The 24,048-nt window shown below is 42.8% G+C and overlaps 1 protein-coding gene across 1 annotated transcript in view; it reads left to right on the top strand.

Moving 5' to 3' along the window:
• The first annotated feature begins 9,509 nt into the window (after positions 1 to 9,509).
• CRYBG1 (crystallin beta-gamma domain containing 1) overlaps positions 9,510 to 24,048 on the top strand; it is a 46,733-nt gene continuing 32,194 nt past the window's right edge. Inside the window, exons 1-5 of the mRNA XM_036247979.1 lie at positions 9,510 to 11,114; positions 16,141 to 18,508; positions 21,430 to 21,477; positions 21,564 to 21,682; positions 23,022 to 23,187. Of these exons, the coding sequence (XP_036103872.1) occupies positions 10,420 to 11,114; positions 16,141 to 18,508; positions 21,430 to 21,477; positions 21,564 to 21,682; positions 23,022 to 23,187 (3,396 nt within the window). The 5' untranslated portion in view covers positions 9,510 to 10,419. The remainder of the gene's footprint in view (positions 11,115 to 16,140; positions 18,509 to 21,429; positions 21,478 to 21,563; positions 21,683 to 23,021; positions 23,188 to 24,048) is intronic.

Here is a 24,048-nt window from a genome sequence, read left to right as displayed (position 1 = left end):
TTTTTTTTTTTTTTTTATGCAATTGTAAATTGGATTGTTTTCTTAGTTTCTCTTTCTGATAGTTCATTACTGGTGTATAAAATAGCCACCAATCTCTAAATACTAATTTTGTATTTTTCTAGTTTACTGAATTCATTTATCAGTTCTAATAGTTTTTTTGGTAGAATCTTTAGGATTTTCTGTATAGTATCATGTCATCTGTAAAGAATAATGGTTTTACCTAATTTCTTTCCAATTTGGATGTCTTTTATTACTTTATCTTATCTAATTGCTGTGGTTAGGACTTCCACTACTATATTGAATAAGAGTGGTGACAGATATCCCTTCTCGTTCCCAATCTTAAGGGAAACACTTCTAGTTTTTGTCCTTTGACTATGATATTGGCTGTGAGTTTGTCATATATGGCCTTTATTATGTTGAGGTATGTTCCCTCTACTCCCATTTGCTGAGAGTTTTTATCAGAAATTGGCACTGGATTTTATCAAATGCCTTTTCTGCATTTATTAATATGATCATGTGATTTTTGTCCTTCATTTTGTTTATATAGAGTATCATATATGTGTTGATTTGCAGATATTGTACCAACCTTGCATCCCTGGAGTAAATCCCACTTGATCATGGTTTATGATCTTTTTAATGTATTGCTGGGTTAAGTTTGCTAATATTTTATTGAGGATTTTAGCATCCATATTCATCAGAGATATTGGCCTATACTTTTTTTTTTTTGTAGTGTCTTTATCCGGTTTTGGAATTAGGATAATGCTCATCTCATAAAATGAGCTTGGGAGTCTTCCCTCCTTTGAGTTTTTTAGAATAGTTTGAGAAATATAGGTGTTCTTCTTTGAATGTTTGGTAAAATTCACCTGTGAAGCTATCTGGTCTAGGACTTTTATTTGTTGGGAGTTTTAAAAATTTCTGTTTCAGTTTCGCTAGTTATAATCTGTCTGTTTAGATTCTCTAATTCTTCCTGATTTTGTTTTGGAAGATTATATGTTTCTAGGAATTTATCCATTTCATCCAGGTTGTCCAATTTGTAGGCATATAGTTGTTTGTAATATTTTCTTACAATCCTTTGTATTTCTGAGGTGTCAGTTGTTACTTTTCCTCTTTCGTTTCTGATTTTATTTGTTTGGGACCTCTCTCCTTTTTTGTCTTGATGTGTCTGGTGAAAGGTTTGTCAATCTTGTTTATCTTTTCAAAGCACCAGTTTTTGGTTTCATTGATATAGATTTAGTCTCTATATCACTTATTCTCTAATCTCTTTTTTTAAAGATGTTATTAATAGCAATAGTTAGTTGTTTAATTTTTTTTCTTTATTGATTTTACAGAGAGAGGAAAGGAGAGAGAGAGACAGAAACATTGATGAGAGAGAACATCAAATGGCCACCTCCTGCATGCCCCCAACTGGGGATTTGGCCCACAACCTGGGCATGTGCCCTGACCGGAAATCGAACCGGCAACTTCTTGGTGCATGGGTCGATGCTCAACCACTGAGCCACACCGGCTGATCTCTCTAATCTTTATTATTTCCTTCTTTCTACATACTTTGGGCTTTGTTTGTTTTTCTCTTTCTAATTCACTTTAGGTATATTCTGCCATACTTTTAAATGTGGTTATACTAACTTAAATTATGAAGTTTCGAGGTCACTAGAAGTGTCACAGGCAGCCTAGAGTCAATCGTGCTGTGTTGAAGAGACCTCGCTCTTTACAGAGCTGCCACCACCATGTTCCCTCTCTCTTCCTGGTCTCAGTTGCCTTATAGTGGACTTAACTGTGCTTGGTGGGAGGACAGGCGTGTTGTGTGAGGCCTCTCCTGGGCTTCTTCATCCTCTTGTCCCCAGTCACACTATTTATATATGGAAGACCTAACTGAAGGTTATTCCTTGGGATTTTAGTGCTTAGATTCTGAGACTCGCTCATGTTTTCTTGGTGTTTTAAAGTATATATTCTTGATCTTCAACATGAGCTCTTATATAAGTCATTCTCTTTAAATTGCATAAAGAACATGTTTTTTGGGGGGTCGGGGTCAATAAAAAAGGAACTAATTTGACTACTTCGCAATGAGCACATTTCCATTTTCCAGTTTGGCTCAGCTTCTTTACATCAATTAGTAACTAATAGTCAGTAATTTGATTATACTAATCAAGATGTGTGTACAATACAGGAGGCAGTAAGAAATAGTTTGCTATAAATTTCAAAGTCCTGTATCTCCTTGTAGTTACACATTATGCATAAGAAAAAAAATTCACCAAATTAGAATTATACATCTCTACTCTAAAGCAGATAATCAACATGATAGTTATCTTTGTGAGAAAAAGATATCTTTGGGAAACTATTCAATTTACGCATAGAGAAACATTCTGTGTTACTTGTTATCCATAATTAAGCAGACAGTAAATATTAGTTTCCAGCATAGGAAACAGCACACTCAACCCGAGTTATTGAAGAAGGTAATGAGGGACTGTTGATAAAGTGTAGGCAAGGTTTTAAGGAAACCAAGTGAGGTGAAAGAAGTTTAAGCTTCAGGGTTCTTGACCTACATGGCCTCTTCCAAGGCTCTGCCCCGAATTCTGTCATCCAATATTTTGCATTCTTTTTCTTAAAGAAAGCTCTCAAAATTATGTATGCACCACAAAACCTGGTTCTGCCCCAAGCAAAAGACAATGACCCAACTCCCTGGCCAGCACCCCTTCCATCCTAGGTCTGAAGGGGCAGAAGGGGAAAGCAGTTTCTAGAACCTGGAGAGAGAGATGTCACGGCAGGGGAAGGCTGCCTGGCTTAAGCCAGTCAAACCAGCCATACCCAACTCAGAGCCTAACAAGGGTAGGGAAAGGAGAGGGAAAACCCACCTCAACCTCACTGCTGTCTCTCCCTTCAGTTCTGTCGGTTCCTTTTTTTTTAATCCTCACCCGAGGATATTTTTCCATTTTTTGTACAGATAGAATGGGAGGGAGAGAGAGGAAGGGAGAGAGAGAGAGAAACATCGACGTGAAGGGACACATTGAGTGGCTGCCACCCGCACGACCAACCAGGGCCGGGGACAAACTGCAACCGAAGTATGTACCCTTAGCGGGAACCGAACCCAGGTCTCTCCGGACCGCAGGCCGACGCTCTAACCGCTGAACCAAACTGGCCAGGGCCTGTCGGTTCCTTTTAATGACTGAACCAAACCAAAGGCAAAGAGGGAGAGAGTCAGTTTCTCTAGTGCATTATGGTCAAGGGCCTGGAGCACAGAAAAGGGTGAGCAAGCAGAAATACCCAGTCCACTGTTTACAGAGCCAGTGGCTTCTAAAGGCAGCACTCCATACGAGCGCTCCTCCGCTGTTCACTCTCACGTCCATTACTGCACGGCCACCTTCCTGGTGTACAGACCACGCTCCAACCAACTGAGCCTCCTGGTCAGGGCTGGATCTTCTGTCAGATTTAACTTCATCCGTCTGGGGGTTCTGAGACCGACATGATATTCTGCTGTCCACTTATCATGGGAAACTGTGATTTTAGTTTTAATTCTAAAAGTCCTCAGAGTGAATATCCTGGAAGTTGAAGGAAACAGTGTCGTCTCCTTGTGAGTCTTTCTGGCTTTTTGTTTCTCTTTCTTGCAGCCTAATTCGACATCAGATTTTCTACCAGCTTTGACTATTTCTCTTTTTTCTCCCATGCCCCCTTCCCCACATGCTTTGTTCTTTAGTCACTGAACATAATTTTCTAACCCTTGTTTTTACTTTTAAAAGTTAAAGGGTGGCCCTGGCCAGTTTTGCTCAGTGATTAGAACATCGGCCCACGGACCAGAGAGTCCTGGGTTCGGTTCCCGCTAAGGGCACGCACCTCCGTTGCAGTTTGTCCCCGGCCTCGATTGGGGTCGTGTGGGTGGCAACCACTCGATGTGTCTCTCTTACATCAATGTTTCTCTCTCTCTCTTCCTCTTTCTCTCCCTCCTGCTCTATATGAAGATAAATGCAAAAATGTCCTCTGGTAAGGATTAAAAAGAAAAAAAAGTTAAAGGGTGAAGTAACTTAGATCCCTATATTTTTTTTAAGCCATTTAAAAAAAACCTATGAATAAAAAATGTTCTCACCAATGCAAGCATACATACATGTATGCTGTGAGTATTAACAAGGTAACATGGCCAACTTTGTTATTCACAATAATGTCCACTGGATTCATTCATTCTTCTATGGCTGAACTGAAGTTAAGGAGCTAAGATCTTTCAGAAATCAACAAAGTGAGCTCCTAGGGAACCACAAGTTTTATTTTTTAAAGAAAGAGTTACTTTTATATACCAATGACCACATTTTAGCAGGATGTACAGGTAAGTACATGTAGAAAGACCTTGATCTGCTTTCTCAAGTCAGATTCTGGTTGGGAGCCAACAGTAAACATGAACAATTCAAAGTCTGTGTGCCAACAGCTGTATCACCTTGCAGAATCTTCACTCAGGCCAAACAGAGCTGTAAATTCTTGTCTTATGCAGAAAAGATTTACAGTCTGTTTTTGTTTTGTTGAGGTCTGTTTTTATAGTTGTCTCCAAGAGTGTTGGTAAGTCCGTTTTGAAAGAGAAGAATGGATGTTACTAATGCTTTAGCAACATCAAATTATTATGTCTAGCTCTAAGTCCCTGTGCTAGGTGTTGGGAATGTAGACAGAACATTTTTCCTGCTCTTCGGGAGCTTATATTTCCCTGGGCAACAACAACAAAAAAAGAGGAAAACATATGAAAGACATAGTTTTATATTTATTTTATTTTTATTAATTTATTTTTGTTACAGATGTTTCTCCTTTTTTCCATTGACATCCTCCTCCTGAAACCCCCCCTCCACACACACATACACACACAGCATTGTTGTCTGTGTCCATTGGTTTTGCATATATGCATAGAAGTTCTTTGGCTTATCTCTTCCCTCTCCCCTGCACCCCTCTCTGAGGTTTGTCAGTCTGAACCTTACTTCTATGGAAAGACTTATTTTTAAACAATATGTTAGTTACACTTTCACATAATATGTTCAACATATTTTTCTTCAACCTACAAACGTGATTTCATGTGAAGTACTTCAAAATTTGAAGCAATAAGATCAGTAGGTAATCGGGGGTGGGGGGGGGATGCATTAAGCACACTATTTTGCCTGTATGTCCAGACATTTTGGTATATTAACAATTTGGTAGTATATTAACAATTTATCTTTTATTTCTTAATTTTTTGCTCCCTGCTGGTTGAGGAGATAGCAGAGATCTCTAAAATTATATACAATACAAGTGGCAGCTACTGATAACAGGTTCAGCCACCCCAAGAGGGTTGAGAATCACAGACCGGCACTGTAGCCAGTGGTGCTTGGCCTCTACACCCTGCCAGGAACATAGTCTTGTCATAGATGCTTACACACCCCCCCTAATGAGCCACATTTAATATGGGTCAAAAAGGACACTAAAACAGATCCCAGCCTGCAACCCATGGACCATTCCCAAAATAGTCCTGGTGTGGATGACGTTCATCCCAGAAGGACAGCAGTGACAGGAGGTTCTGCAGAGGGAGGTGGTCCGGCTGCCTTAAGAAAGGTGGGCAGAAAGTACATGGTAACAAGCTAACTGCAGAGGATTGCCTGGGATTGCCTGGCTCTGCTGGAGTCTGAGACCCCTCAGGACACTGCCCATCCCCAGGGAGCCTGGGGGAACAAGAAGAAGGCTGATGGGCCCTCATGGCCTCTTTGAAAACATAATAATCTTTCCTAACAGATTATTCTCCCTCAAGGTTGAAGGAGAAGTTGCGTCCGTGGTCTCCCATCCTGTGTTTAGGACTCCAAGTGCAAAGGCTCCAACTTAAGGAGGAGCTACTGCCATTCTCTGGACAACGCCTAGGCCATTTGCTTTTTCATTTTCTTCTTCACTGAACACTGGAAAGAAATAATCCTGAAAAGAAGGGTATTCCTCAAAGATATCACTGTGGACTTTACTCTGAAGGAATGGAACACTCTAAACATTGCCCAGAGGATCCTGTGTAGAGATTTGATGCTGGGATCACAGTGACCCAGTCCTTTGGGGAAAGACTGTGTTCCCCTACGAATGAGGATCTAGCCTTTGAAATGACTTGAGTCATTGACTAAAAACTATGAAATGCGTACCTGAGCTAGGTGGCTTTTGTTTATGCTATTTCCCAGGAAAAGGTTTTATTTTTAAATAAGCTTTATTAAGATATAATATATATATATATATAAATCTTTTACCCATTTAAGTATACAGTTTGATGGGTTTGGAAAGATATGTATTTGTGTAATCATCACCACAATCAAGATAGAACATTGCCATCACGCCCCAAAGTTCCTGTGTGCCTCTTTCCTGTCACACCTCTACCCCCACCCTGCCCTCAGGCAGGCTCTGATTTACTTTCCATGGTTATAGATTAGTTTTGCACTGTCTAGAACATCATATAAATGGAGCCATATTTCACCTTTGAGTCTGGCTTTTACTTAGTGTAATGCTTTTGATATTTATCCATGTCATTAACGTGTTTCAGAAGTTCCATCCTTTTCATTGCTGAGTAGTGTTCTGTTGTATGGATATACCATCATTTATCCATTTACCAGTTGATGGACAAATAAGCTGTTTTCAGTTTTGATTCTTATGAATGAAGCTACTATGAACATTCATGTATAAATGAACAAAATTCTTCAATTCTAGTAAATTCAATAGACAGAACAGCTTGGCAAGGTGATAAATTGGCTGCCCCTGGTTGTGTGTTGGGGGTGGAGGGAGGTGCGGTGTGTAGTCAAGCAGTTGATGAGGCCGAGTTCTGAAGAGCAACTGGTTTTGTGAAAAGCTGCTACAGCCAAAGTTGGAGTGGGGAGAAAAAGCCTGTACTGAGCAGAGAGGACTGCTGATCAGGTGTCTTTCCATCGCATGGGAAAAATGGATTGGGACATCATGAGCAGGACAGGATAAAACACACACGTGGTAGTTTTCTTTTGACATGGGCTAGAATTGAGCCAATAGACTCAAACTGATTTTCTTGGCTACTTCTTCAGGATATGTGTGAAGGCCTGTCCAGGCAACAGGGACAAGAACTCCATCTCCAGAGTTTGAAACAACTGGTTGTGGGACCTTGAGTAGAGATACATAACCTTGGCAAATGAGCATAAAAAGACTGCCTACCTTAAGGGCTGTTGGATTAGATGAGAATCTCTATAAATCCCTTAGCAAGTGTCTAGTGAATAAGGAGGGCTCAGCAGACGTAAATAACAGTATTATGTTTAAAAATTATGTAATACCTTTGATTTAAGTAGAATCCAAACATATTCCTTAGGAAGTTGAAATATTTTAATGTATTTTTTTAAATTACATGGTGAATACTTTCTGTATTATTTATATTAACTATCGAGGAATTGAATTATTCATCAAAATCTGGTTAGGGTTTTAGAAACGTTTCTTTTCAGTCACAAAACCTCCCAGTGGCTGCAGCATCATCCATTTCCTCATGCAGCAGTTGTCTAGTTCCAAAGCTCCCACCCGGTGCTTCTCAAGCCAGAAGAATGGGGTTTGTCAGTAAATCTGGTTGGTGACCACTTTTTCAGGAGCCGGTTCTGGGCTGGCAGTCTACTCCTGCAATCTCTCTCAGGGGTGCCTGCTGCACCTCCACATCCTCTGAAAGGGGTCCCTGTGGTAGAGTGGAAGGAGCAGGATTGGAAGCTGAAAACTTGGATTTGAATCAGGACTTTATTGCCCTCTTCCCCTCCCCCAACACACACTTGAAGTCTCCTCCCTATCCAAGCTTTGCTTTCCTCATTTCTACAGTGGGCTGACAGCACCTCACTAGACTGTGGCAGAATTTCATGACGTTGCAGTGCAAAGACCGGATCAATGAATGCTTGTTGACCCTGTTAATTCCATTCTTTATGTTACAGTCTTTATTTCTCACCATTTCCAAAGTCCACTGGCTGCACATAACTCAAATGAAAAGGAGCTGCTTTAGCCCTGGCCGGTTTGGCTCAGTGGTTAGAGCGCTGGCCCGCGGACCAGAGAGTCCCAGGTCCGGTTCCTGCTAAGGGCACGTATATCGGTTGCAGTTTGTCCACGGTCCCGGTTGGGGTCATGTGGGTGGCAGCCACTCGATGTGTCTCTCTCACATCGATGTTTCTCTCTCTCTGCCTCCCTCTCTCCCTCCTGCTCTATCTGAAGATAAATCTCCGGTGAGGATCTACCTATCTATGTATAAAATAAAGAAACAGAACTAAAGAGTGAAAACAGTCAATATTGTAAAAACCGCCCTGAATGTCACCCCACCAGGAAAAGCTCCTGGGTTTGAAATAGAAGAAGTAATTCTTGAGTTATTACCTGGGGTTGTTACCACCCGGGGCTCCCATTCTCCCTCCCCTTCCTGCCTGCCGGGCCCTCACCTACCCATCCCCAGCGGGCTGCCCGGCTCGCCCATTGGTTAGTTAGCTCTCATTGATCTGGTCTGAGCGTTTTCCTGGCTTCCTGCGCGGGCACCAAGTGCGGACCAGTCTGCTCTAGGCTATATAAGAGGAGCAGGAGCAGGTTTTTCCTCTTCCCGGAACATGTGCGGATCGCAGGTTCCGATCCCCGCTGGCGTCACGGGCCCCCTCCCAAGGCGGGGTTAGGGTCCCGGGGCCCTCGCCTGTGCGTGCCGGGTGCCCAGCGGAGTGGTGAGGCCCTGGGCTGAGGTTTACTGGGCAGACCCCTGCCCGCTTCCGTCCACCTGCGCCTCCTGGGCCTGAGCGGAGGGCATGCGAAGGTGGTCGCCCTCCACCTTTGCCCTCCTTCCCCGATGCTCTCTTCATATTGATGCTCCTGCGAACGTCACGCAGGGAAAAGCCTCTCGGGTGAATTCCGAAGTCATCGGATCCGGATGGGGGAGTCAGTGGGCGTTTGAACGCCCGCGTGCTACTCCCATTGGAAGAACGCAGGCCCAGCCCACCTTCGGCGGCCCAGGTGCTCGAATCCTGGTTCTCATTGCTTCGCAATCATGTCGACCGCAGGTGGCTTCTTAGTTCCGAAGAAGATGGCAGCACTGTTTTACTTCGTCTTCCTTATCTCCTAAAAAAGGGAGGGGGGCTGTGTTTCAGAACTGCCTTAAGACACCTTTTTGTGTTCACTGCTGCCCTATAGTCAAGCATGGTTGCTTTTAAGTTACATCTTTATTGAGGAAGGAGGCAAAAAGCAAAAGCTAGAGAGAGCTGGTAATTTTTTATTTTGTGTATGTGATTATTTGCACCTTCCAAATTTCCCTTTGAAACACAGAGATAGTTAAAGTAGATGTTGTTCTAAGTAATACCAAACATAGATGGCATTTAAGAAAAAAAAATTAAAAGTAAAATCAGGTTTTGTTGAGATGAATGTAACAAAAAAAATCACCTCTCATTTTCAATTAGAAATTCTGGTCTATTATAATTTTGGCGTGTAGTTCTGTAATGTACTTACTTCTAAAAAGGAAAAGAACCGGATTTTCATAATGTCTCTCGCCCATTCTGTTTTATTTTTCAGTCCAGAGCACAACCACCAGAGGAGCACAAAAGGAAGCCGGTTTTGGGAAAACTTGGCAATCTGTTCACCACAGGAAGGAGAAGGAACACCAGAACCGTGTCAGAGAGTCCCACCAGCTCAAATGCCAAATCAGCCTCTCCCAAAGATACTACCTCTTCCCAACCCCCTGAAAGAGAGGATGAGAAGAGGAAATCTCAGGGCAGCCAACCAAAGCAAAGCGACAAGTGTGAGGAGGGCTTCTCACCCCAGGAGAAGCCCCAGGAGCCAGAGGGCGGGCACTCGGAGACCGGCGTCCAGGTAGCACCCCCTGGCTCGGAGCCGTCCCCTTGCTCGAGTAGCTGTGCAGCGACGGCTGTGCAACTGTGCCACGAAAGTGATTCACCCCAATTAGAACCTCTAGACTCAAAAGGAGAGCCCTTCCCAGATGCCACGACCGCTGCCAAGCAGCTGCATTCCTCGCTCGAGAATTCCCCCAGGCAAGAGAACGCAGAGACGCTAGCCCGCAGTCCTGGGGAGGACGCTTCGCCCCGCGCTGCCTTCGCTCGGGAGACAGCCCCAGGTGCAGGGGAGGAACCGGGGTCGCCCTCCGGGGAGCGGCCCGCGAGGGGACTAGGCGAGGTCGCTCACAGAGACCCCCGCCTGGGTGCCGAAAAAGGCTCTCTGGAACCCCAAGACGCATGCACCCAGCCACCGGAGGACGCATCTGCTCCGCCAGGTGACCCTCCTGCCGAGGGCGCAGAGAACCGGGCCAGCTCCGCACAGGCAAACGGCAAAGCCAGGCTCGGAGGACAAGTGTGCCGGCGGGGCGAGCGCGGCCATCCGGCCAAAGTGTTAACTTTGGACATCTACTTGAGTAAGACCGCGGAGGCGCAGGTGGACGAGCTGGTGGTCATTACTACCGGGGCTGACGATTGCGACGATCAGGACGATATGGAGAAGAGGGCAAGTGGCCGCAGGCCTGGGAGGCGGAGGAGGTCGCAGAAATCCACCGACTCGCCCAGCCCAGACACCGCGCTGCCCGACAGCACGGCGAGGGATGACATGGTGTTTGACTACGAGGTGGCGCCAAACGCGGCCACCGAGAACGGCTCGGCCGAAAAGAAAGTGAAATCTCCGCGGGCGGCCCCGGACGGAGGCGTTGCCTCCCCTGCGAGCCCAGAGTCCAAGTCCAGCCCTGGCTCCAAAGGGCAGCCCCGAGGGGAGTCGGACCGGAGCAAACAGCCTCTGCCGGCCACGTCCCCCACCAAAAGGAGGGGCAAGAGCCGCGTCCCGGAATCTGCGCCCATCCCACCCGCTGGCAGCCCCCGGGCTCCCGCCAAGGAGTCCCCGCCCAAGAGGGCGCCCGCGCCCGACTCCAACCCCGCTGCCAAGGCTGCCGCGGGGGAGAACGGGGAGGAGGCGTCCCGGGTCGTCCCCCGTGAGCTCACGGTCAGGAGCAGCTCTCTGCTGCCGGAGATCAAGCCGGAGCACAAGAGGGGGCTGCTCCCCAACCACTTCGATGGCCGGGGAGAAGGAAGTCGGAGCAGAGAGCTGGGCAGATCCTTTGGAGGTCCTGACGCCGAGGGCTTGAAGCCCAGGAACCATTTCGGTCCGGGCAGGTCTACAGTGACCACTAAGGTGACCCTGTAAGTAACTTCGGAATTGGGCCGGGTGGAGGAGCACATGCGGGGCGGTGGATCTGAGAAGCTCAGGGTCTTTGTAGTTGTGGAAGAACTGTGCACTGAATTTTCTTCTGTGTTGAAATTCAGATAGTGAAGAGCTAGTTAACATTTAAGGTTTTAAGAAGACACATTGGGAAGCATGTTCAGTTGTTAATTCCAGTTTTACTATAAGATTTAATTAAATGAATGTAACAATGAGATGTCTTTTGAGGCTCAGTGTTTACATAAGTGAGAGAGAGAAGACTGTATGGCTTGACAAAAGCTAATTCTGTTCTTTATTAAAATGTACACTGGCATTCTTGGATAGAACATTCTTAAAACACATATGCAGTGAATTTGAAAACATGGAGCATGTCCCAGTAGCTTTGACATGTGTGAGTTTAAGACTATTCATAGAACCTTTTATGGAACTTAGTGCATTATTTGCCTAAGTCTTAAAACACACACACACACACACACACACACACAACTCTAACACATGTATCATGGTTGCTTCTTCCCCTTTATAATGTTAGAGAGCCTGGTGATATTTTTGCCTCCACGTTGAAAAATAATTGTCAGTTTTTGAAATGAAGGAAAGTCAGTGCTTTTACTGGGAGACTTTTTGCTAAATGAAAAGACACATTAGAAGAATCCAGCTCAACAACAGACTGACTACTTGCTGTTAAGTTGACTGATTTTTCAGATATTTATTGAGTGCCTTCTGTGCACGGTATTGTACTATGAATCATGGGGGGGAAAACCCACAATTATGATTCAGTATTTTACCCTTGAAAAGTTAATGGCCCAGTCTGGAACACAAGATACTGACAAATCAAATAACAATGTGAAGTGATATTTGATTAAACTGCCAATGGATGTTACCATGTATAAAGCTTGGGGATGTGCAAAAGGAAGAAGAAAATCACTGTTGGTTTTTTGGCAGACTTGTGCCTTGATGCTGAGTGGTATGGGTGGACCAGATAGGGAGGGTACCGGAAAACTCTAAGTCCTCCCCCTTCCCACACTCACTTCTCTCAGTCAGCACATGTGAAAAACTGTATCTAAACGGCCTGTGTTTTTCCTGCATTCACACATGTATTAAAAGAGTTGGTATTTTCACAACACTGCCATTCTTAAACTAAACGGTCCATTCTGATGATTTGACTTCTTAGATAAGTAAGCTTTAGAGCTCTGTTTGCTACACACTTGAGAGAAAATTCTGCTTAATGAATAACTTGAGCTACCTCACCAACTTTGAACCTGGAGATCTTTGATAAAGTCAACTATTTATTCTGTAACGGCAGTGTTGGAGAAATAACCCGAGTGAATGATGCCTATTATTTGTAAAAGGCCAGTGTGCCAGCATTCAGACCTCCTAAGTGTGAGCCCCAGAGAAAAGCTGCTATATGCCTGGTTAGGACGCTTCAGCTCCAGTGGAAGAACCAGAAATGTCACACTGCTAAGGAGTAGGGTAAACAGAACTAGAGAAGCACAGCTTACAATGAAACTCTTCATGAGCTGTCGTCTGTAATAGAACTAAACCAAGTGTCTTTTTCTCGGTACTAATTACTTTCTACCTAAAATTTTTCCTTTGCCAGACACTATTTATTTAATTTTGTTTTCCACAGGGCCTCACACCTGGTGAATTGGCAAACTATTGAAATGGAAAATTAACAATTCTTCCTAGTTCTTTTTTGTTTGACTGATGGGGTTTTTCAAACCCTTCTATTTCCCCCTGATTGCCTTTCAACAAAAGATGTTAACTCAGATTATTTTTTTAAAAGCTAGTTTGAATCTGAAGTTTTAGAGTTAAAACTATATTCCCTCAAAAGTAATGACTGGGAGGCAGCATGTTTCTTGAAGCTATAAGGAAAACTGTCTTCAGTTCTTATCAAGTATTGAGTATTGAGAATCTTAAAATGCTATATTTAAAATAAGGAGATTTTTTCTCTTGTATTATAGCCATAGCTTTTTAGACTCCATTATTTTCTCCTCTCACATTGTAATGAAAGCATTGCAACATGAATTATAGGAGCCTTTTAATCACTTTGAGCTAGGTTAATTGTAGTGACTCTTGGTAGCAGAAGTTAATAGCACAGAAAGTTTGGTTGTAAAATGTATTTTGATCTTGGTGTAAATCTTTAATGTGCAGATGTGTTTCCTGTTCTTAAGGTGGCTTGTTGGCTAACCTGTAGTGTTTTCCATTTACATCATAAGACACACTTTGATGTTTGACTATTCTTAGAGATGATTAGTGAGAATTTTTAAAATGTATATTCCCTGGTATATGTTCATCCCTCATTAACTGATAGCGTTCTTAAGCTTTCTATTTCTAATCATCTCACTGGTTTTAGAATTTTATCTTTAAGGAAGTACTGATAAGTTAATGTGCTTTTAAATTTAAGATATGGGCCCACAGTGTGGGAGCCTAAATATCTAATAGAGATTTTGGGGACAGCAATGCCTGGGAGAAATTAATGAGAATATATCAAATTTAGTATATAAGTAAAATTTAAAAAGTAAAAATCTAAATTCTTAATGCTGCATTTGGCGAAGACTTCTCACGTCTTCTCATTTTATCCAGAAGGATAAGGTGTCCACAGTCATATTGCCCGTCCCTCCATGTGCATGTACCATAATTTACTTATCAATTACTCAATTGTTGGTTTTGTCACCATTTCTTGGGCAAAGTGAGTCTCCCCCTTCAGTCTCGTCTCTTGGGTATAATTGCACCCTAATGGAAATCATAAGTCTTTGAATGTACACAATTTTTTCTTTCTGAGAAACAAAAGGTTCTCAGGCCCAACCTCCTTGAAGGGCAGTGAAGTCATGCGAGAGACAGCATGAGATTGCAGTGCTTCTCCACGGTGTGTTCTCATCGTACTGGCCTCATAAAGTGTGATTACTTTGCCTTAGCGATATGATAAATCATTGACTTTTTGCGTTGTGAAGCTGGAAAGAACCAGAAGGGGTCATTGAGGCGAGTCTCGTCTGATGCTTTCTGGGGAAGCAGAATAGTAGAGTGGTCGAGGGCCTGGCCTCTGAAACTGGCTTCAAATCATGGCCCTGTCACTTCCTAGCTGTGTGAGCTCAGGGAATTGCTTACCTTCTCTAAGCTTCAACTTCCTCATCCTAAAAGAGAACGTGTGAAACTGTACATTAGGCAAGCCATAGAGAGTTTTTCTCAAGGGCTTGGCAATCAGTGAATGTTAGTGGTTATTATCTCTTCCATTTTATAAACCACTAGACCAATGGGTTGGACCGTTTTGGTTTTGTTTGTTTTTTAGCTTTGGAGTCCATACTCCTAGAAAAGCTTATATAAAAGTGATATATAAAAGATACATTGGAGTGATTCTGATTGAAAGGAGGGTGGCTGGCCAACAGCCCATCCCCCAGTTTCCACTGTCCCCAACTGCAGGCCTTGAAGAGAACTTGAAAGGTTACTTCAACCATACCCTGGGGGCGGGTGGGGGGGGGGCAAGCAACCGCTGTTCTAAACCATCTAGTTTTTCTTTGTTTAAAGACAGAGGAGGTAGAGTTCAGAGAGTTAAAGTAATTTAACCAAGTACACAGAGATAATTAGTGTAAGACAGTGGTTCTCAACCTTCCTAATGCCTCAACCCTTCAATACAGTTCTTCATGTTGTGGTGACCCCCAACCATAAAATTATTTTTGTTGCTACTTCATAACTGTAATTTTGCTACTGTTATGAATCGCCATCAGAAATATGTGTTTTCCGATGGTCTTAGGCAACCCACAGAGGGGTTGCGACCCACAGGTTAAGAACCACTGGTAGAGCTAGGACCAGAGCCAGCTAACGTCAAAGAACCTTTTGTTTCTCAGAAAGAAAAAATTGTGTACATTCAAAGACTTATGATTTCCATTAGGGTGCAATTATACCCAAGAGACGAGACTGAAGGGGGAAACTCACTTTGCCCAAGAAATGGTGACAAAACCAACAATTGAGTAATTGATAAGTAAAGTATGGCATATCCATATGATGGGCTCTTATGCAGACATTAAGAAAACTTTTTAAACGATTTTTTTTGGTAATTTGAAACATGTTAAAAATGTTAAATATAAAGTTAAGATCAAACTCTATGAACAGAATAATCTTAATTCTATTAAGAATATTTAACTGCATATAAAAAGACTGGACATATACTACAAATTTTTTTCTTTCCTCTATTGAATTTAGAGAGAGAGGAAATGAGAGGGGGAGAGAGAAAGAAACATCGATGAGAGAGAACACTGATTGGCCGCCTCCTGCATGCCCCACCATGGGGATTGGGCCCGCAACCTGGGCATGTGCTATGACCGGGAATCGAACCGGTGACCTCTTGGTGCATGGGTCGATGCTCAAACACTGAGCCACACTGGCCGGACCATATACTACAGTGTTAACAGAGATATTATATCTGAATGGTAGGATTATGAGTCATTTTTCATTTTTATATTTTCCAAATTTTCTGTAGTGAGCCTACTTATATAATCAGAGAAAAATTTTATGGGGGAAGGATGAAGGGAATAAAATATCCAAAGCGGTAAATAATAGATCAATATTTTTTATAGTCTAGCTTTTTGAGATTATGTAAAAAAAAGTTATGATAAAATAAAAATTACACAGTTGTTGTTTAGAGAAATCACGTATGTATTTAAAATATAAGAGTGCATTAAATATTTAAACTTGTTCTAATGGACTTCAGGCCCTAAGATGTCTCGTAATTCCAGTGCCAAGCACTGTGCATACATACTAGGTACCTGACAAACTTGTTACCTCCCACCTCCAGACTTCCTTAGTTACATAATTTTCTCATCCCTCATAGGGAAGCAAAACATTGATTAAAAATAATTGATAGTATATTTAGGATCATTTAAAAATAGTTTCATTTTTTTAAAAAAGTTATATGCCAGAAAGATGTTGGCTTTTTATAGTTTTGTAATAAATTAGTATGTTCACTTTTTAAAACTGGGTGAGTAACTTTATCATTCTGCTTTTTTCTTGCAGCCCTGCCAAGCCCAAACATGTGGAACTAAATATTAAATCTCCTAAGAATCTGGACGGTTTGGGAAATGAGCATAGTCCACTTAGCCAGCCGGTTCATAAAGGAAACACTGCCACCAAAATCTCTTTATTTGAAAACAAACGGGCCAACAGTAGCCCAAGACACGTTGACATCCGAGGCACTAAGAACACCCTAGCCTCCAATAAAACATTTGTCGGGAGGGCAAAGCTGAATTTAGCCAGAAAAGCCAAGGACATGGAGCAACCTGAAAAGAAAGCAATGCCGAATAATCACCAGAATGGTGTTCTGGGGAAGGAAACCCCTGCAGAAACCAAAGTTCCTCTCCCTGAAGAGGACATTCCCCCAGCGGCCGGGAGTCCCAGCGTGCGAGGAATGGAGGGCGAGCCTACCGAGGACCAAGCTCTTGGTTCTCAGCTGAACCAGGGCGATCAGGCAGATGTTCAAGGAGATGCTGGCTGCCCTTCTGAACCGGTGGCTACTGCTCTGATTCCTGCCAAGGACCACACACTCTTAGGAGAGGACAACTCAAAGGCTGCTGACAGCAAAAGACTTGTACTTGAAACTACGACTGAAACAGCACAAGAAAGTCCCACCATTCTTGATGCGAGAGACTCACCAACAGCCACGCCAAAGCCACAGCACAACTTTTCTGACTCACAGCCCGCAGCTGAATCATCTAACCAGCCTCATTCACTGCCTGCACCCATTCCTGTGGACATTCCCAAAGTCGCACCTGCTGAAGCTCCCGTAAGCAATGTTCCATGCACTGATCGAAAAGGATCAGAAAACCATACTGGATGTATTTTGCCCGTGTCTCATCCGGATAATGAGAAAATGCCCCCCTCTGAACTTGGAGGAGGAAGAGGTGAAGGAGGAGGAGAAGCAGGCCCTCCTTTGTCCACAGAGCACAGCCCAGAAGTGGTGGGAGTTGAGGGTCCATCCAAGGTCCTTGTCCAGGTCAGGTCCTTTGTCCTTCCCGTGGAGAGCACCCAGGACGTAAGCTCTCAGATCATCTCAGATAGTTCTGAAGTTAGAGAAGTGCAGTTGCCAAGTTGTCACAATAATGAACTTGAAGTGGTTTCCGTTGCCAGTTGTGCGCCCCAGAAAGAGGAAGTACCGGGCAATAAGAGCACATCACCCACACACATTCACTGCAAAGAGGAACATGTAGCAAAATCTGACCCACAAGTCATGCCACTGGAATCAGAGAAAACTCTGCCTGTCCAGGCTCAGAGTCAGGGCAACAGAACACCCCTCACGGTTGAATCCAGCCCCACTCACTCCCCTGGTGGCAGAAATCATTTAGAAACTCCTCAAAGGCCAGATCGAAATGTTGTGAATGGCCAGGCCAGCCCTGCCAATCTTTTGAACATTTCTACCGGTAGCGATGATAGTGTATTTGATTCTTCTTCTGATATGGAAAAATTCACTGAAATCATCAAAAAGATGGACAGCACCGTTTGTGTGCCTCAGAAGAAAAAGAAGTCCAGAGTGCCAAACTCTCCCACCCCTCACTTTGTCATGCCTCCTATTCACGAGGACAATTTAGAGAAGGTGTTTGACCCCAACGTGTTTACCTTTGGTTTGGGGAAGAAAAAGGGAAGTCAGCCAGAAATGTCGCCAGCTTTACAGCTGATGCAGAATGTAGATGGGAAATCCACACTGAGGTCCAAACGCATGTCCACCGAGCAGAGTGTCCTCTTCAAGTCCTTGCACGCTCACACTAATGGGAAAGGCGAACCTCTGGCGACTCCAGAAACGAGCGACAAAGAGAACAGGGACGCTACCAATTGTGGAGTTAAGAGATCTAGGCTAGAAAAAAGTGCCCTGTTCTCAAGCATGTTATCTTCCTTACCACAAGACAAAGTCTTTACTCCCTCTGTCACGTCAGTCAATGCTATGACCACAACTTTCAGCTCTTCTCAGAACACTTCTCTTTCTCGGTCTTCTGTGTTACAGCCCGTGGCTGAGGGTGCCCCACCCTGCACTTCAGACAAAGAACAGCTAAATCTTCCGCCCAACCACTTAAAGGTCTTCAATTTTGACTCGTCAAGCCCATCTCATTCGGCCTTGAAAAGTCCAAGCTACATGGAAAAAGGCCTGCAAAAAGAGGAGACCAAGAAGGATCTGGACTCACAAAGCAATGTACACTTGCCAGAAACGAAGTTTTCTGAATTTTCAAAACCGAGGAACAGCGATGATGCGGAAAAGGTTAATCACGTTGAAGGTGTTCTTAAACCGAACTTGCCCAACTACAGGAACAGTGACACAGACTTCATGGGTCTCTTCAGTTCCAGACGGTTTGACCCGAACATTTCTTTCTCTGCAATGTCATTATCAGATCCAACAGTAAGTAGCAACCTATGTTCATTTATTTGGGGTATTTATAAAGTGAGAGAAGAGAAGGACGATGAGCAATTCATGTTACTCTTTTAGAAATGGCGATGCTTGTGTACAGTCATTTTTTAATTCATTGATTGCATATTTGGAAACCTCTGTACAAGGGACAGCTAGGGTCCAAGAAAAGAGCACTAAGATTTTGTTCTCAAGGTATTCGTAGTATAGCAGGGAAAATAAGTTCTGGTATTTTAAAGTACTTGTGAATTTATATGCTGTATTGTGAAAGGCATAGGTAAATTACCTTGAGAGTTCAGAGACAGACATGATGTTTTTTCTTACCTAGTTCTGCATAAAAATGCTCAGTACTGTAGTTAGAATTTTGAAGATTTGTGAATCAGCCTCCTTTATTCAGAAAAGCCCCTGCTGAGGAATTTTATTCCTAATCCCTTCTCTTGTGCTGTGAGGTCCACTCTTTCTCCCCATAAGTAGCAATAAATGTTCATGTTATGCATTTGAGAAAGTATTTTCTCTTTATTTGGAATTAATTTTCATCAAGGAAGTGTTTTCACCTGCAAAGCCTTTGAAGACTAAAGAATTTTGGTCTCTATTGGATCTTTCCTTTATTAAGTAGAGAGAGCAGCAAAATATGATTTTGAACAATAATGATGATTTCTCCATCTTCTTCTGACTGCTCACGTTGTTTTCTTAACCCAGTTTTTGATGTGAATTTGTTCAAAGCTTGATACTCAAGTTGAGGGAGGACAATGAAACAGAATATAACGTCCAGAGCTTGGCTCTGTTAGCCCAGACCCAAGAGTGGACCTTATATTCCTGTAGCTCACGCTGTGGACCAGGCCATCTGTCAGGGGTGGACCATCATCCAGAACGTTTGTTAACCAGCAATACCGTGCAGCCCTGCAGCCTGCCTCCTACGTCTAAGGCAGTGCTGCATGTTTCAAGCTGCTGTCCCGGCCTTTTCTCCAAGCCTATCTTAGAATGTAATTCTGGAAGCTCTTTCAAAAAACATAGTTGGGGATTCCAGCAGAGATTCAGATCCCTTTTTTCAAAAGTTTTCAAAATTTTGGTCTCAGTATGCTTTTATATTTTAAAATTATTGAGGATTCCAAAGAACTCTGTTCACCTATGTTATGCCTGTCAGAATTTATTATATTAGACATTAACACTAAGAAAATATAAAACACAAGAGCACGCAAGTGTACACTTCATTAGCCATCATGGTAATGACGTCATGGGGCCTCTGGGAAATTCTCCTGTATACTGTGAGGTAAAGAGACTGAAAAAAGGTAAATACCCTCTTCTTCTTATGAAAATAGTTTTGATATTATGGACTCCCTGAAAGAACCTTGGGACCCCACCAGGGGTCTCTGGGTCACACTTTGGGAATCACTATTGTATATGAACACTTCATCAGCCCATAGGTCTCAGAAGTCATAAAGTTTTTAAGTATTTCTCTCAAGCACAAAATTTCCACTAGTCCACTTCCCATTCATTACAGCCTTCTTCTCTCTTTTTGATCATTCTTGGATCACTTCTCTTAATTGACAACAGTCTGGAGAGTCTGACAACAGAATATATAGTTTTCTTGTGGAATCCTTTGAGAAACCAAGCAAATAGGGTAAAAAAGGAGAATCAAGTGCTTTGTACCTCCTTCGTCTTTCTAAGTGAATGCGATGTGACTCCTAATAATGCCCTGCTGAGGTTTCCTCTGGTCTTCTGGGCATATTCTACTGCGGCGTGATGCGGATCCCATTGAAGGCATCCCGGTCAGCATGGAAAGTAGTCCATGTTTTATAATTTTTTACATGTATAATTACTATTTTTATTGTGTAATGCATTTCTGGTTTTACTGGTCTTGAAAATGATTAGTTTTGTAGCTATATAACAACCTATTTTATCTATAAAAAAGGGAGTGATTAAATACTATGTGCAAGATACGTTGTGAAATAATCCACAAATACATGTTTTTGTTTTTTATTGATTTCAGAGAAAGGGAGAGAGAGAGTAAGAAAGAGATTGATCAGTTGCCTCCTGCTCACACCCCGACTGAGGGTCAAACTTGGGTATGTGCCCTGACCGGGAATGGAACCCACCACCTTTTGGTGTACAGGACCATGCACCAACCAACTGAGCCACACCGGCCAGGGCTCCATAGACATGTTTTATTTAGACTAGTAGTTTTTTGTTTTATCCTCACCCAAGGACATTTTTGCATAGAGCAAGAGGGAGAGAGAGAGGAAAAGAGAGAGAGAGAAACATCAATGTGAGAGAGACACATTGACTGGTTGCCACCACACGACCCCAACCAGGGCAGGGACAAACTGCAACTGAGGTACATGCCCTTAGCAGGAACTGAACCCTGGGTCTCTCTGGACCGAGAGCTGACGCTCTAACTGCTGAGCCAAAATGGGCAGGGTTAGACTAGTAGTTTTTATATGATGGTAGATGTTACTATGAAAAAACAGTGTTTATAGATTCAGAAAGGTATGTATATGAACACATAGAATTGATTCAGCTCATTCTAGATAAGTGATTAATACATTATACTTTTTCTTTCTTTATTTGAGATTATACCAAGATATTTTCAATTATAATCTGCTGAGTTCTTATTCTGTAAATTCACATAAAACATAGGTCTGACCGAAGTCCTAAGTTTTCTAGATTGGTGAACATATCCTAGGCATTTAAATGAAGAGAGATTGGAATGGCAAATTCACTTGGGCGGAGGAAGCTCTTAATAGTATAGATTCAAAGAGATTTTCAGTACAACTCTGGCATAGATCAAGGTAGACTTCTTTCAAAATTGATAAATTGTGAGGTGAATGTGGTCTTACTCAAAGGACCATACGAGGAGAAAAGGGGACTGTTACGCAATTTAATTATTCATTGTGTTTTTGTTCATCTGATTATAGACGCTTAGAGGAAGTGTCCAAAATAAAATCAATCCCCGACCTGGAAAGGTAAGATTATTTTCTGTTTCTAGTCTAGATTTTATTTTGGTCTGATAAGTACAGTAAGACGTGCTACCGCTCCCATGTTCCTGTAGGTAGTGATCTACAGTGAACCCGATGTCTCCGAGGAGTGTATCGAAGTCTTCAACGACATTGAGGATTGCGGCTCTTGGCGCCTGTCCCCTGTGATACTCATAAAAGTTATTAGAGGATGGTAAGCATGGCGCTTCGACTTCCTGACTTACTGGGTTTACATTTTACATTTTAAATTACTTTTCAGTCCTCGGTTCTGATGTAAAATTATATAAATTTCTTTTCATATGAATAGTTGTAAACCACTTTTACCCACTCCTGTATTGACATGAAGTTTTCTTTAGTGTTTGCATATTGTTACAAAGGATAGTTTAAAAATACTTTGTATCAATATTTCCATTGATATGACTTGAAAATGCAAGTTTAAATCCTTCTAAGAGAAGTGTTTTCTACACATATAAAGAGAAAAAAATTACAGCAAAAGTCCGTTAGTCTGTTGTATTACTATTTATAAGTCTCCACTAAATGGCAATTCTATAAAACATAAGTATCTCTGTAACATTAATATTGATAGCAGAAAGTTCCCTACGATCCTGATATAATTCTTGAATGAGTAGAGGCTAAATTTTAGTAAATTTTAGTTTTAGGGAGAGTTAATAGATTTTCACTGTTAGAGGGGATTTCAGGATGGCAGAAGAGTAGGTGGAAACTACACTCACCTCCTCCCAGGACCAAACTGGAATCACAACTAAATTAAAGAACAATCATCCTGAATAACCAACTGAAGACTAGCTGAGGAGGAGTCTCATAACCAAGGATGTAGAGAGGAAGCACATTGAGACTGCCCCAAACAGGCTGCCGAGGGCCAGGCACAGGCAGCCTCTGGCATTGGCCTGCACCAGAGTCCCTCCCAAGAGGCTCAGAGCCAACACACCCGGTGGCCAGCTTCAGACAACATGAGAGCAGGATCCAATAAGCTTCATAAGTGGCATATCCAAAGGGAGATCTCAGCCCTGGCTGGTCTGGCTCAGCAGTTAGAGCGATGGCCTGTAGACCAACGGGTTGCAGGTTTGATTCCCGGTCAAGGACACATACTTGGGTTGTAGGTTTGATCCCTGGCCCTGTTTGGGGTCCTGTGGGAGGCAACCAGTTGATGTGTCTTTTGTCTTTCTCATATTAATGTTTCTCCCTCTCTTTTCTTCCCTCCTTTCCACTCTATCTAAAAATCAATGAAAAGAATTTAAAAAAAAAAGAGCACCGAACCCGGTTGAGGCGAATTCTACTTCCTGTGGTCAGCACCTGCACAGCAGCTCGTACACGATGGGGTTGGTCCTCTTGGTCAGCAGCCTGAGGGTCCATTCCACGCATGAACGGGCCAATAGCAATCACGCTCAGGGAACTGGCCGTAATATATGATCTATATAGAGATATCCCTGTAGCGGCTATTGGCCAGAATATATGAATAATTTAAACCTCTCTCACCAGGACTGGCTAATAGTTTTGCCGTGTTTTATTCTTAGCTGGATTTTGTACGAGAAACCAAATTTTGAAGGGCACTCTATCCCTTTAGAAGAAGGAGAATTGGAACTCGCTGGTCTCTGGGGTATAGAAGATAATTTGGAAAGAAATGAGAAGGAAGAGTCTGCTAAGCCGATGGTGATTGGTTCAATCAGACATGTGATCCAGGTAGGTTATGGGAAAACCAGAATCCATCCAGCTATTCAGGAAATATTTACTGAATGCCAGGAATGAGTCTTGCTTTGAGAGAGAAGTTCATCTTATGAAATAAGTGATTGGGAAATATATTTGATTGGTGTTTATGGGTATACGTTCTATAAGCATTTGTACACTTTAAATGAATTAGAGAAAGACAAGTACCATATGATTTTACTCATATGTGCAATCTAATGAACAAAATGAGATCACAAGCAAAACAGATAGAGAGCAGGCCGACAGATATTGGGGGTGGGGTGGAGGAGCTGGGTTGCACGAGTGTGGGGTGTGGAGGGATTGAGAAAAAAAGGAAAAGTAGAGAAAGAACTCATGGACATGGACAACAGTGTGGTGATTGGGGGCGAGGGGATTGGGATGGAAGGCGGTAAAGGTGGATAAATGGTGATGGATGGAGACTTGGCTTGGGGTGTATCATTTATTAGTGTCACCCAATAAATATAATACAAAGGAAAAAATAGAAATAAAATAAACTAAAAATAATGATTAAAAAAATAAATTAGAAAAGCATTCTCGCCCTGGCCGGTTTGGCTCAGCGGTTAGAGCGTCGGCCTGCGGTCCGCAGAGACCCGGGTTCGGTTCCCGCTAAGGGCACATACTTCGGTTGCAGTTTGTCCCCGGCCCTGGTTGGTCGTGCGGGTGGCAGCCACTCGATGTGTCCCTTCACATCGATGTTTCTCTCTCTCTCTCCCTTCCTCTCTCTCCCTCCCGCTCTATCTGTACAAAAAATGGAAAAATGTCCTCGGGTGAGGATAAAAAAAAAAAAAAAAGAAAGAAAGAAAAGAAGCATTCTCATTGATCAGTCACCTTTTTCAC

The sequence above is a fragment of the Molossus molossus genome, unplaced genomic scaffold (assembly GCF_014108415.1).
Source record: "Molossus molossus isolate mMolMol1 unplaced genomic scaffold, mMolMol1.p scaffold_m16_p_8, whole genome shotgun sequence".
Taxonomy (NCBI): Eukaryota; Metazoa; Chordata; class Mammalia; order Chiroptera; family Molossidae; genus Molossus; species Molossus molossus.
The sequence above is the reverse complement of the archived record's forward strand: the minus strand, read 5'-3'. Positions and strand labels throughout refer to the sequence as shown.